Below are 14,112 nucleotides of genomic sequence, written 5' to 3'. Positions count from 1 at the left end.
GTGGTAAATCAGTGGTATTAAGCTTACTTACCACCAACTCTACACCAAACATGGTTCCATGAAAGGGGGACAGTTCACCAATGTACCAAACAGTTCCGAGTAATTTTTTGGACAATCCTTTCACTTCCACAAGCACCTGACTTCCGGGTGAGATCTGTCTCCCGAAATCTAAACGTTTCCTATCGATAAAAGACTGATGTCTCAAACCTACTGAAGAAATAGCCAAGAGTAGGTTAGCATCTTCGATCGTAAGTCGTGTTATGTCTTCTATACGACATTCAAGACGTAAATTTATCCGATCAAATCCAGCAAGAGCTATTCTTGTTGAGTCGTTAGGTTGCTCTGTTTCTGGAAGAGCCTCCAATAACTCTCCTTTGCAAACCTGTGTAGGAGTTAACTTCATTGCACCAAAAGACAACATGCTTCTCTCTTGCATAATGCCCACACGATCTTTCACGAGAATATATATTTTTCTGGGATTCTCCATAATTCTTATTCCCCTAAAATACTTCTTTTCTGTTATCTCTCTTTCTCTTTCCGAGTGTGGTGACGAAGCCCCTCATGTATGGCTCACATAGTGTATCGCAAATCGGACCACGCGACCCGATTCGCATTGGCCGCGCGGAATATTCAGGCCTAGGGACAGAAAAATTAAGCCGACAGTCCCATACTCATCATAGGGGTTTCCACCAAGAAGTCTACCAAAAACAGGTCTGAGGCATCTATTACTTCTTTGAAGAGAATTTCAGTCAACTGTTTCAACTGTTACAATACAGCAGTGAACATAAAAATATGAAGCGAATCCTGTGTTCTGATTGGCTACCTTAGCGGAAAAGATGGGTCTATATCTTACCGCACGAATCCCACAAGAGAAATGTTCTTTTAGCCATATAATAAATGTTTTATTGATTAAGCTTTTTTCTGTCAAAATAGCTTGCCATTGCGTTTTTATTCACCACGACTTCGTCTAGGCTGGTCGGTCCCAGGTCGGTAGGGCATTAGCTAACATTTTAAGTCCGTCTAGCGAGAGATATCAGTTCCGAATGCGTCCTATTGATCGAGAGTAGATTTCTTACAAATTTCATTGACGTGACTACTAAATGACAAATTATTATCCATAATAACACCCCAGTAGATTCCTTGCTTTCTTTGGGTTGTTATTTTCAGTTTATACTACTGACATACGCGTGAAGCAAAGACTGGCTGAATAGTCATCTCGCGATTGGACTATTGTAATTTTCTTTTGTACGGTATTCCTAAATATCAAATGGATAAACTCCAAAGAATCCAGAATACTGCGGCGTGTCTTGTGATGGGTCTAAAAAGTTCAGATCATGTAACGCCTATACTAAAGAACTTGCACTGGCTTACAGTTGAAAAGAGGATTGAATTTAACATTCTCTTCATAACGTATAAGACTATACATGGCCAGTCTGAAGCCTTTAATTGAAATATATCAACCGTCACGAACTTTAAAACAGGAAAATAATAAAAATGAGGAGGAGGAGGAGGAGGAGGAGGAGGTATTAAAACAATAATGGCTCAGTCAATTCCAAGCGCGCCCATACCCCCTGGCATTTTGAAAAGCTGCAAATGCCCCACGGTGGAACTTAAAAATAGGGTGCAAATGCCCCACCCGGAACAACACCAAAATTGTATTTTCCAGTAAATAAGATGCAAATAACATATTTATGGGAAATCTCTATTAACTTGCTGATCAAAACGCGTGAAACGCCCTACGTAAATCGCCCCTAGCCACTAGTTATAATTATTGCTAAAATGATCACATACAATACACGAAGGTTATATTAGCTTTCAAATATCTCGCAAAGTTTTTCTAGACCTTTCTGTCTCAACCATTCACGCACAAAGAAATCGTCTTTTCCTTTGAACTCTTCAAACGATACATTGATTGTTTTTCCGGTGCAAAAATCATCCCAATGCATGGCGGGAAGCAGTCTTAGACGGATGCAAAAAATACACTGTGTTATATATTGGGACGCAATGGAGCTAAAATAAGTATTAAAAATATTCTTTATAGAAAAATATCTAAAGCTATCCAATTAGGCATACTTTTTAGAGAGATATTGAAAAAGGAGCGACGTTCTTCTAGAAGAATTGAAAAATTCCCCACCTCCGGGCAGAGGTTCTAACAAATTGCCCACAACCGGGACCGACAAGATGACAATTGCCCGACAAATGCCCGGTGGGGGCATGGGCACGCTTGGAATTGACTAAGCCATAAAATTGAGGAGGTGGCTGAGGTGGTGGTGGTGGATGAAAACAAAAGAAACGTGGTGGTGGTGGAAGAAAACAATAGAAATGTAGTGATGGTAGAAGTGGTGGTGAAACAATACAGAAGTGGTGATGGTGGTGGTGGTGGTGGGGGGGGGGGGGAAGAGGGAAGGCAATAGAAATGAGGAGAAGCAAAAACAACGGAAGAAAGAAATTGAAAAATTTTTTTGTGGTATAAAAAAGAGCTACTTTGCCTTCGTCCTCATTAAGTATGCACGATGTGCGCGTCGAGAATCAGTGAACCGGAATTAGGACAATGACAGCGACAGAAAATAGAACTTTCAAAATTACGTTACGGCTCAGCGACTTAAAGTCACAGACGAGTTAGCGCTTATTTTTTCGACACCATCGATCCAAAAATAATTAAATCTAGAGCCCTAAAAATGGTGCGATTTGGGAATAAATCACCCTGCTGAATGCCAATCAGATTGCACGGATCGCCAGTGATTTCAAAGTGGATGTAATAAACGTAAATATCCAAATTCATAATGAGATGCACGCTCCGTATGTGCTCAGAATACGGATCGTTAGCAACGCTGACGGTTTGTACGGAGCGTACGATCCGTCAACTGCTCTTAACGGTCCGTAACAGTGCGACAGTATTGGACATGACTGGGAACGCCATACTCTAAACATCGTGGCGGAGATGTTGCATCCTCTATAGAAACTCGCTGAGATCGGCCAAGCAAGTAACAGGAGAACCATTTAAGAGCTGTTTCTGTGAAATTAAAATATTTCCTTAACCTCGTGAGGAGAATTTGGTGATCCAGGGTGTCGAATGCTGCGGACAGGTCAAGTAGCACAAGTATTACTTCACCGCTGGAGTCAAGAGTCTTTAGGATGTCATCGATAACTCTAAGTAGCGCAGTCTCTGTTGAGTGATATTTCTTATAAGCAAACTGTAAGGCAGGAAACAGGTCATTGTCATTCAAGTAGTTGCGAACTTGGATGGCAGCTGATTTTTCTAATACCTTAGAGAGGAATGGTATGTTAGCTATAGGTCTGTAGTTAGCTAATAAATCAGGTTTAAGATCAGGTTTTTTCAATTTTGGACGAACCAGCGGTGTTTTTAATGAGGTCGGAAAGATCCCATTTGAGAACGATTCTCTCACAATTCCGCTGACCATAGATAGTACAGAACTTATGTTATCTTTAATAACATGCGTTGGGATCGGATCGAGGGAGCAGGTCTTGTTTAAGAAGGATGATATGACGTTCTTGATGCTTTCATTTGATGGGGGCGTAAACTGAGGAAATTCACAGTGGAGTATTCTTTGTTCTTCGTCGTGATGTTTTGAAGAAGGATTCATTAATTCCATTCGTAGGCCTTGTATTTTTCCAATGAAGAAAGCATTGAAGTCTCCAGTAAGCTGTTCAAGAGAATCATAAGGAGGTAGCACAGTCGTGTTTACTGAGAAAAGGTCATCAATAAGTTTGAAAAGCTGATGGCGGTCTGCCTGTTCTATTCTGCTCTTAAAAAAGTTACGTTTGGGAGTTTCGAGTAGAGAGTTATATTCAGAGCATTTTAATTCAAATTGCTGTTTGTCGGCTTTAAGACCAGACTTCCTGAATTTACGCTCCAGCCTGCGTTTATCTCGTTTAGCTTGTCGTAGATTGTCATCATACCACGATGCTTGTGGACGGAGTCTAATCCATCGTGTTTTAATTGATGCAAGAGTATCATAGATACCTTTAAGAGCGTCATTATATAGGGAAACAAGGTCATCTAGTGATCACGTAGATGTAGAGCAGTCGATCAGTGAGAATGCATCCGCAATATCGCGTTGTAATTTAGTGACATCCAAGCTCTTTGTTGGTCTAAATGTCTTTAGGATCTTTGCAGCAGGTGACTTGGAGTGGTTGATTTCGCAGCATATTATTCTGTGGTCAGAGTAAACATAAGCAAGTTCTTGGACATCAGCGATCATGTCTTCTTCCTTCCTAGTTATGGGAGGGTGTGTCCATGTCGATGAGTAGGGCTCTTAACATCTTGTATTAGGTTAACAGACTCCAAGAGATCAGTGAACTTAAGAGCATCGCGATGATTCAAGTCATCGATATGGAAGCTGAAGTCTCCAGCAATGACTAGTGGATAAATATAGTCTTCAATCAGATGTTCGATAAGCTAAGAGAAGAAGAGGAAGAAGAAGAAGAGTCGTGGATGAGAGGACAACAGACGTGCCCTCTTTACAATACTTTAACATGTGAATAGTAAGCTCGGACGTCAGCATACAAAGGCGCCACTGGCAGCCGCTCTCAGTCCATTTAAGAGCTTACTGTACCAACCCAACCCGTGATGTGAATGATGTGACGTGTGAAGGTTGACCACAACACCGGGATCTACGTCCCCTACTCTTTTCGAACAGTGGTGTGGGTTCTTTTACGTCCCACAAGAACCAGATATGTGTAAGTGCTATGAGACGGGACCAACGGTTTTTCGTCCTTTTCCGAGAAGACTAGAAAGTCTAACCGTTTGCAGATGTCATTACAAAGGCAGCACTTTCTTCTCAGTTATTTTAAAGACCCTGAGTGTTGGTCCGGCCGGGGTTTCGAACCCGTGACCTCCCGCTAAGCAGACCGGCGCTCTCCCAACTGAGCTAACCTAGCCTGCGTAGCATGGCGGTTTTGGTTGAGCGCGCTAAGTAATAAAGGCGACGAGGGCAGAGAAACCGCGAGGAGATTGGGGCGGAAGCAACTTGAAAAACCGCCTGCACGGACGGGGGGCTTTTTTGAGTCGGTCCGTACGCCAGCGTACGGATCGTTCCGATTGGTTCGGAATGTTCGCCTGTCAATCAAATATTTTGGTAATCTCCCATGGGAGAGTTTCGAGGGACTGAACAAATCATCTCCGCAAAACAAAATCATAATATCAAAGAAGCGTTGACCGGAGCGTCGTCGATCTTGAATATTTGACGGGAAGTCATGGAAATTTTGTGAACAAGATTTGGCAACAACTCAAATCTGAAGATCGCGCTATACGTAAAAATACAACATCCTGCAAACAACACTTAAAAAGCCGGGTCCAGCGTCAAAACATTCACGGACAAAGCAGTGACAAAGAAACTACAAACCAAGGCTCCTTGGTTTGTAGTTGTCCAGATCCAGGCATTTTAGTCGGAAAAGACCAAAGAAACTAAAATATTTATTTAGCCGTAAAAAAAAGCTTTAGGCTTTAAGAGTGGTCAAAGAAATTAGTACTTTACAACAGGGCCCGCGGAGCGGATTTTCAAGTCGGGGGGCTAATGTGAACGCGTTAGCGTGAGCCAACTAGGGGGGTCCGGGGGCATGCTCCCCGGGAAAATTTGAAATTGAAGTCTTCTGAAATGGCTAGAAATGGATCTAAAACTGCGAAAAGGGAAGTTAATTTTTCATTCTTATAAAACAACGAGTAACAAACTGGCCTTCACGTTTGACCAAATATTAAATGAATAGACTAACTTCTAAGCTAAACCCAACAGACGCAAACGGATGAGTGTCACCCGGACATTTTTAAGTCGGATTCTTTGAAGGTGCCATAGTTGCTTTTTCGATTTTCATTGAGAGCTACAAACTCATTGGCAACATCTATAAGACAAGGTTTGTCTGTTCTCTGCTTGTGGGTATTAAGTATTGTCAGATTGCTAAATCTTGTTTGTGTCATCGTCGAGCGTAGCCACGTTTTCAGTTTCCGAGCAGAAGAAAAGGATCTCTCGCCTGCTGCACTGGTTGCTGGATTTACAAGAAGAAGTTTACATAGGGTTATGATTTCAGTTTTCATACACTTTTCGGCTTCAGAAAGCTGCTTGATCTTGGCTAAAATGTCATCAAAACAGGTAAATTATCCGTCCTTCATCAACACCTTAAATATTTCCAGTTGAACATTCAATGTTTTAACATCAACAGCCAAAAAAGTGGGGGGGCTAAAGCCCCCCCAGCCCCACCCCCTGCGCGGTCCCTGTACAACTGCATCTGAGATCAACAAATTCTAATTAGCGAAAATAACATTAACCACAGGAAATAATTACTCAATACGGATTAAACATACCAACTTCATGACCTCTAAATAAATGTAAGACTTAGTGCAGCAAAAATAAGATCTACTCAGTCAAGTTTAGAACGCAGTGTAGTCACCTATGCGCGAGATAGCCACAAAGAAAAAACCTGTGTTTGTTCAAGCAAACTCCAATTCCGGCCAAGGTCACGTTTTACACTATATCACGAGCTTTTGTGTCGTGTTTAGGCTGTCAACACTTTATTTCTGATTGGCTGGGAAAACTGAAACCAAACAAGTTGTCAACAGGATGTCAAAATGAGTTGAAGGGGGCGGCAGTTGAAAAGGCCACGAATCCGGGCAGGCAGTTTTTATTTTTCTCGCGGCTTCGCCGCTCGTTCTAGCGCGCTTCGCGCGCGAATTTCGCGGCTACGCCGCTCCTGCGCCCGGCTCGACAAAACCGCCATGCTACGCAGGCTAAGCTAACCAGGCGGCGGAGAACTCTTCGAAGAACATCGATACGGTCAACTTGTTCTTCCTGGATGGTGGTGGACGATAAATTATAACCAAGTGTGCCTTGAATTTCGCATAACAGATAGTAACGTCCAAGTGTTCAAAGGATGTACACTTAGGACTTGCATTCTTAACGGTGTTGAAAACTTTCCGAAAAAACAATGCAACACCTTTTCCGCCTTTTGCGTTTTCTCTCGGAGTTTGAATAAGTTTAAAATCTGTCAGTGAAATTTAAAATTTCAGTGAGTGAAGTATTATTTCCATTGCTCGCCAGCCAGGTTTCAGTGACTGCAAAAATATCTAGTTTATTAGATAACATGATGTCACATACTGATGCAGATTTCTTTTGCAGAGATTGAGCATTCCAGAGCACCAGTCTAATTTTATTTGCTGTCGTTTCCTCTTGACTGTGTGTGTTGTTTATTTTGGTTAAATTGCCCGGATTCCTTAATTGTAGACGATTAGTTGGATATCTGTTTCGAGTAATACGAACTGAGATTTGACTTTCATTTGACATTATTTCGTGTGTATTTCCGTTGCTAGAAATTAGGTTTCCAGTAGGTCTAAAGCCAGGTTAAGTGGGCCTTAAAGGAAACTATTCACATTGCCTGACGTAACATAAGTTATTCAAGTTTACACCTTTCCATGAATTATGCTTAAACTTTAAAACTTCATTACGGCACCGAAGGGCAGAAATTTGTCGATGTTCATATCGTAGAGATACTCCTGCACGTATTCCTCGTTTTCGCAATATCTGACTGCACTAGGCTGAGTTTTTCCAAGTTATTCGATGATATTTCGCTTATGTTGAACGTGAGAAGATTATGCGTGGTTGTGGTAGTCTTATCAGTACCGCGAAAGTGTGTGATTGGCCGTATTTATACTAGGAGACCTCTTAGACGTCCAGACGCATTAAACGTCTGACGGTTAAGTGCGTCGTTAAGTGCGTCCCATTTTTATACCAGACGTCTTAAACGTCTAAGACGACTAATTCATCTGTTAAGTACGTCGATCGGACGCACTTAACTTCAGACGTCCTATTCGTCTGACGTTTAATGCGTCTGTCTTATATCCAGTATTTATACTAGACGTCTTAGACGTCCTCTAGTATAAGTACGGCCATTATTAGCCTGCGTAGCTGGCAGGAAGTCGCGCAGGATTTTCGCGAGCCCCGAAGCCGCGAGGGAATTGACTTGTACCCACACTTCTCGCGACTCCGCCGCATAAACAATACAGCCAAACAATACAGCACTCTCACGCGAATCCCGTAACCCCCGCGCATCCCGCCAGCTATGCAGGCTACTTCATGTGTACTTACCATTCTCGTTGACATCGTCGTAATCATAACCGAACTCGAAAGACTTCTTAAACATCCATTGATGAGTATACACAGGATAAAGTAGTACAATGACGTCATCTTTGTTGTGTCCGATGGGTGCGTCGTAACTTGAAAGAACCGAAGAGTTCTTGTTGAACTTGCAAAGCCATTTCTCATAAATACGACCCACGAGGGAATTAGACACCAGAAGGTGTATACTGGGCTGTGATAAAACCTAGACTAGATAGAAATTATGTATTGTATTAAAACGAGAAGTTTACCACATCAGACAGCTGACAGCGTTTACATGAAAGGAAGAAGAAACCCTGCTAAGCCCACTTCCATCCCGGACACCATCCCAACCCAGGGGTCTCATTAAACTGTTTGAACTGAGACTATAAATAGATGATTGATAATTCCAATGTTATTGATGGTCGATACAAAACAAGTTAGGTGGGTGTACCTTGTGGCACGAAATTTTTTGCGGGAGTTTTTTTTTGCGGATTGGTGATTTTTTCTGTTTTGCGGAAACTAATTTTTGCGATTGGGACACATTGGCTTTTCTCGCTGAGGGTCTTTTTTTTCGATTTTCAATAAGTACCCAGTACCTTCCCTGCTTGCAGAGGTCTCTCACAACAAGGCAAAAATGAGAGGAAAAATGAGAGACCTCTGCTAGCGGGTCTAGCAGGGAATGAGTACCCATCATTGATATAATTTTTGTTCTTGCTAAGTACGTGTAATCAGGGTGCAATAGAAGTACCGTATTTCCTCGAATAATAGCCATCCCTCGATTAATCGCCTTCCCCGAATAATCGCACCCCCCCCCCCCCCCCTTCTAACAGCTTCTCGCCATCTGCTCTTTCTCATATCCCTCCCTTTCAAGTTGAAGTGGAATCTGCTGCGGCAAAACTCATCGGTGACGATTCAAGCTCCGACGCCGAGGATATTGACATTGAAAAGTAATCAAGGAACCAAATTTGGAGCACTAAAAAAGCCCGCGTCTATTTTATTTGATGTGATCATTTTTTCATTTAATAGCAAAATAAAACAAATATTTAGGGGAACGACTTCCAGTGAGCAATGTTTAAAATAATTACCTCCCTGGAATAATCGCTCCCTTTTTGTGCTAAAAAAATAATAATCGCCCCACGGCTTTTAAATTTATTCGAGGAAATGCGGTACATATTTCAAACAGTACTACTCTTTTTTCTGAATGAAAGAGGCAAGTTGTGATTGAACAGATACGATTTCTTAGCATTGCATTTTTGGGTAACAGATTTAAGTTAGAGTAGGTTTGCTCCTGAGTACATTTTTGAGGGAAAAATGTTTGCGGTAATTTTTTTTTTGCGGGAACCTATTTTTGCGGATCGCTGGAAAAATCGTAAAAATCGCAAAAATTAGAACCCGCAAAAATTTCGTGCCACACGGTATCTCTAGTTTATCTAAACTTTGTTTGTTTTGTTCACAGCCTGTCCCTATTTTTGTGGAAAACAATGAAAAAATCGTCCCGTTCGTAGGAGAAAAGCTTCAGCGCATCCGAAATTTCCTGTACTGAATCGCGTGCAGTGCCATTTAGCTTAGTTAGAGAGGCCGAACAGAGTTAAATTGTCTAAACTTAACCAAATTGTTTCTACAAGGACAGAGCTTTTAAACCAAGAAAAGGTTTTTTTTAGCGGGGCTCCCACGCGCGCTTCGCGCGCGCGTGGGACAGAGCCCCATAGTCATAGAATATGGTCAACCTCTTTCGTTTGGTTGTCACGTGACTGATCGAGCGTACGTACTCGCCTACAGATTGTACTGGTGGGGTAGGCGAGACTATCAAAAGGAAGGGAGGAGTCCCTCAGGCGTGTCTTCGTAAATCCACATCTTTTACATTGGACATTCACAATATGGTCAATTGACAGATGCCAAAACAGGATAGCCACTGACCAGTATCACATGACGATATCTCGGGCTCATGTGTCAACTCATTTAGGTGATGCTTTTTTTTGAAGCTGTCCGCTGACGAGTTAATTGTTTTACTTGATCGCGATCAATGTTCAATCTCGTACTTTCTAGCTAGTTTGAGAGCACGGGAAAACTGATAATGCACACATATTGGACATCAATGTTGTGATCAATTGACAGCTGTCAAAACAGGGTATCCGCTGACCAGTATCTTTTTACCGTATCGCGGGCTCAGGTGTTGACCCATCGAGGTCAAGTATTTTTTGAAGTTATCCGCTGACAAGTTACTAGTTTACAAATGATGGCAGGCTCACGTTTAATTTTTCTTTTATTCATATGAAATATGTGTTTTTGTGCCGCAAAATTAGAATTTTGATTTCAAACTGACCTCGGACGCAAAAATTCAGCCAGCTATTACAGGCAGGGAAGACAGTTAAAGTGCTTTTGACTTTGCTTTCCATGGTCACGCGTTGGTCACGCTCTACGTCCAATTTTTTATGCTCTGATAGGTCAAAGTTTGACAGGTGAGTTGATGCGGAAAATTTATGCAACATCTTGAATGACAGAGTTTTCTGTCAATAATTACTTTCTCACCGCAAATAGAAAGAAAACGTTCCAAAGAATATTTAGTTTTAGTAAACTCCAACAAGTGGTCTATTATCAATGCTGCGTTCTGATTGGTTGAGCTACTACTAGGCTGTATGTTATATAGCCTACTAGTAGCGAAAAGCGCGCGCTTTTTGGCGGCAAAAAAGTATTAAAGTCTAGCTTTAACGAGCTAAAATTTTTTTATTCTCGATATTTTTGAGTAACTAGTTGGATTTTACCAAAACAATTATTCCTCTTACCCTCATGGCCTCTGAGTCAATAGCCCATTCGGCCTTCGGCCTCATTGGCTATTGACTCAGAGCCCATTCGGGCTCGAGGAATAATTGTTAAATAATTCTGGCCGTAAAAGAAAGCTTTGCGCGATTTTCTTGCCTCGAGTTCATCTTTGAAAAAAAAAACAAACACCGGGAATCCGGCTAAAAACATAAACTTAAGCTTTAAGCTTGAAGACTCAGGATTTTTTGAGACACTTTAATACTTGTCTTCGTGAATGAAAGTTGTTGTCTCTGTATATGTTTTACCGAATTATATTTCTTTTATTGATTGTTAGTAGTCTCTCATGTAATTTTAATCGCTCTGCCGTTTGCTTTCAGTCGTTCAGTGAACATCGTTCGCTGGAGTACTCAAAATGCCGCGCGTTATGTAATGGTAACAGGACTGGGTGGAGTCCAATTCGGTCTGTAATCATACGAGTGATTACCAAAATCGGACGACCGAGTAGCGGGAGTCCGATTGGTTTAATCACGAGTATGACGAGTACGACACGAAGTTCTGTTACCAATTAATCATAGCTTAAACAAAATTTGTGATATAAAAGGCTATTTTTTAAATCAAAACACGAGAAATTCGAAATTTTGTTTTGCTAGCAGTGAAAAAAAAGCCATTTAAGCGCCCGCGTGATGGCGCGTACTGTCCAATTACTTAGGCAGGACGCGTACTGTCCTATTAAACTGTCCAATTAAGGCTGAAATCAGGGCAGTTGAAAGCCAATCAGATTTGACAATTTTGTTATAGTTATGATTAACCGTGAAATAATTCCATGACATGAAATAAAAAATAAATTAACTCTATTAGTGTTCATTGAAACACTCGCCACAGCTCGCACTGTAAGTAATGGTAACAGGACTGAGTGGAGTCCAATTCGGTCTGTAATCATACGAGTGATAAACAAAATCGGACGACCGCGTAGCGGGAGACCGATTTGTTTAATCACGAGTATGATTACAGACCGAATTGGACGACACGAAGTTCTGTTACCAATTAATCATGACTTTAACAAAATTTGTGATACATAAGGTTCTTTTTTAAATCAAAACACAAGAAATTCCGAGATTTTTTTGCTAGCAGCGAAAAAAAACAAAAGCCATTTAAGCGCGCGCGTGATGGCGCGTAGTGTCCAATTACTTAGGCATGACGCGTACTGCCCTAATTAAATGTCCTATTAAGGCTGAAATTAGGGCAGTTGATATCCAATCAGATTTAAGAATTTTGTTATAGTTATGATTAAAGTGAGAACCGGCTGGCCGTATAGGTGATTTTGGAAATTTTTTAACGGTTTAGCTAAAAGCCCACGCGTGCTTCGATCGTCCTGAATGTTGAATGAGTGCAATTTGTACTGCAAAATTATGAAATACTGCATTCTGTATGATAAAAACAGTGCCTCATGGCACTTTTTCACCTCAGATGTGATGTATAAACGGCATAAAAGGATGGTTTACACCGGCGCACCCAGATTTGTTGGCAAGATTTTGTAAAGTAAACTTGTCGAACGCAAAAAAATTCGGCCTGATTTTTTTTTTCAGGCCTAATTAATCTACGGTGATCAAGAGCCATTATGGCTCTTAAATGTGATCGAAGATGATTGCCAGCTTTTTGGTGTACATGGGGGGCTGTCAACTCGAAGTAAGATTTGGTTCACTCTTGGCAAGAGACAATCATTCTCTCTTGCTCTTGGGCTGTTCGTAAATTATTTTTCTCTAAAATCACTTAGCCTTTCGCATGAATTGTGAACCGAATTGTAGAATACACGTTTATTGTTTGATTTAAACTATAAATTTATTAATGGGAGTCTCGCGTTTAGCCCTGGCTTGATCTTTTTATTAGTTTGTTATTAGTAGTATTTCTATAAGGTTTGATATGAAACACTGCGAACCGACCCGTACCCGGATTAAAACGAACTCATTCAATTTTTTGAACAATCAAGGGGGGCGGGGACGCGAAAGGGTTACCTTTTTTATGCCTCAGGTATAGAAAAGGGTAGAGATTTCCCTAGCTGAAGTATATGAAAGGGTAGCAAAATGCGCAATTTCGGTCTGTAAAAAGGCCCAAAAGGACTAGCAAGAAAACATACTTTGCATAGCGACGATAAAGGTGAAAGAAGATATAAAATCTACGCCTCGGAATCGTTAAATAAGCAGTTCCAGTCAATTGATTTGTTTTGTCAAGAGCTATAATAGGACAGGTCCTATTATGGCTCTTGGTTTTGTTCAATACATCACATGCCATTCTTCAAACATTGAAATAACAACAGCCTCTGTATAAACATCTACATATGACATACACTGATCACTGAAAACGCGATTACAATAGATGCATAAATGATGATAAAAATAAAGAAAGATAAAATCAATGAAATCAATACAAGAATTAAAAGCAAGGATAGTGTTACCTTGGAGTACTAAATTCTTCCATGAGGTTGTTGTGTTCAGTCAGAAACACTTTGACTGATCCACCCAGTTGCTCGTAATGTTTACGTACCCAACAGCTTCAGTTTTAACAGTTGTACATTAGATCATATATTTGAATGCTATTTTGCGCCTAACAAACAATAAATTATTATTATTATTATTATTATTAATTATTAGTTAATTCAGGTGATTTTCTTAGTGCTTCTAACTCAGTAGGTAGCTCACTTAATACACAAAACTACAAACAGAGCAAAATGTCAAATAAGCGGTGCATAAAAGCAAGACTGTAGTACTTACAGCGCGGTTATAAAGCTAGTGAAGAGACATCACGAGCCCCCTGATTTGCTTTACTTTAACGGTTTTTCTGGCTGACTTGCTTCATTCTCCCTTTAGATTTTTTTGTCTGAATAATGAAATTCACTTTTCCCTAGCTAAAGCTAATAATAGCGCAAGTTTAGTTTGAAAATGACGGTTTTTGCGCATTAACAAACAACAAACAAACTTGTGAATGAAGCTGCCAACGATTCCGGGAAGCGGACAAGATCGTAAAATAACGCCCGCTCTCGGAACCAATCAGATTGCAGGATTTGGAGGATTCCGCCCGCTCGCAAGCTTAGAAAAAAGAAAAGAAATGTTATCTCCAAAACAAACAGATTAGAATGACGAACAAGATAAACTATCCAAAACTTCACTTGCAAAACAAAATGGACTCAAAACTACTGCGATCTCGATGATACGGCTGACTTAGAACGTCATAAATCTCGCGCCAAAAA

The 14,112-nt window shown here is 40.8% G+C and overlaps 1 protein-coding gene across 1 annotated transcript in view; it reads right to left on the bottom strand.

Moving 5' to 3' along the window:
* Positions 1-501, bottom strand: part of LOC140928086 (uncharacterized) — a 37,759-nt gene extending 37,258 nt beyond the window's left edge. The window contains exon 1 of the mRNA XM_073377807.1: positions 32-501. Coding sequence (XP_073233908.1) covers positions 32-487 — 456 coding nt within the window. The 5' untranslated portion in view covers positions 488-501. The remainder of the gene's footprint in view (positions 1-31) is intronic.
* Positions 502-14,112: the final 13,611 nt, after the last annotated feature.

Source organism: Porites lutea, chromosome 2 (genome assembly GCF_958299795.1).
Source record: "Porites lutea chromosome 2, jaPorLute2.1, whole genome shotgun sequence".
Classification (NCBI taxonomy): Eukaryota; Metazoa; Cnidaria; class Anthozoa; order Scleractinia; family Poritidae; genus Porites; species Porites lutea.
The sequence above is the reverse complement of the archived record's forward strand: the minus strand, read 5'-3'. Positions and strand labels throughout refer to the sequence as shown.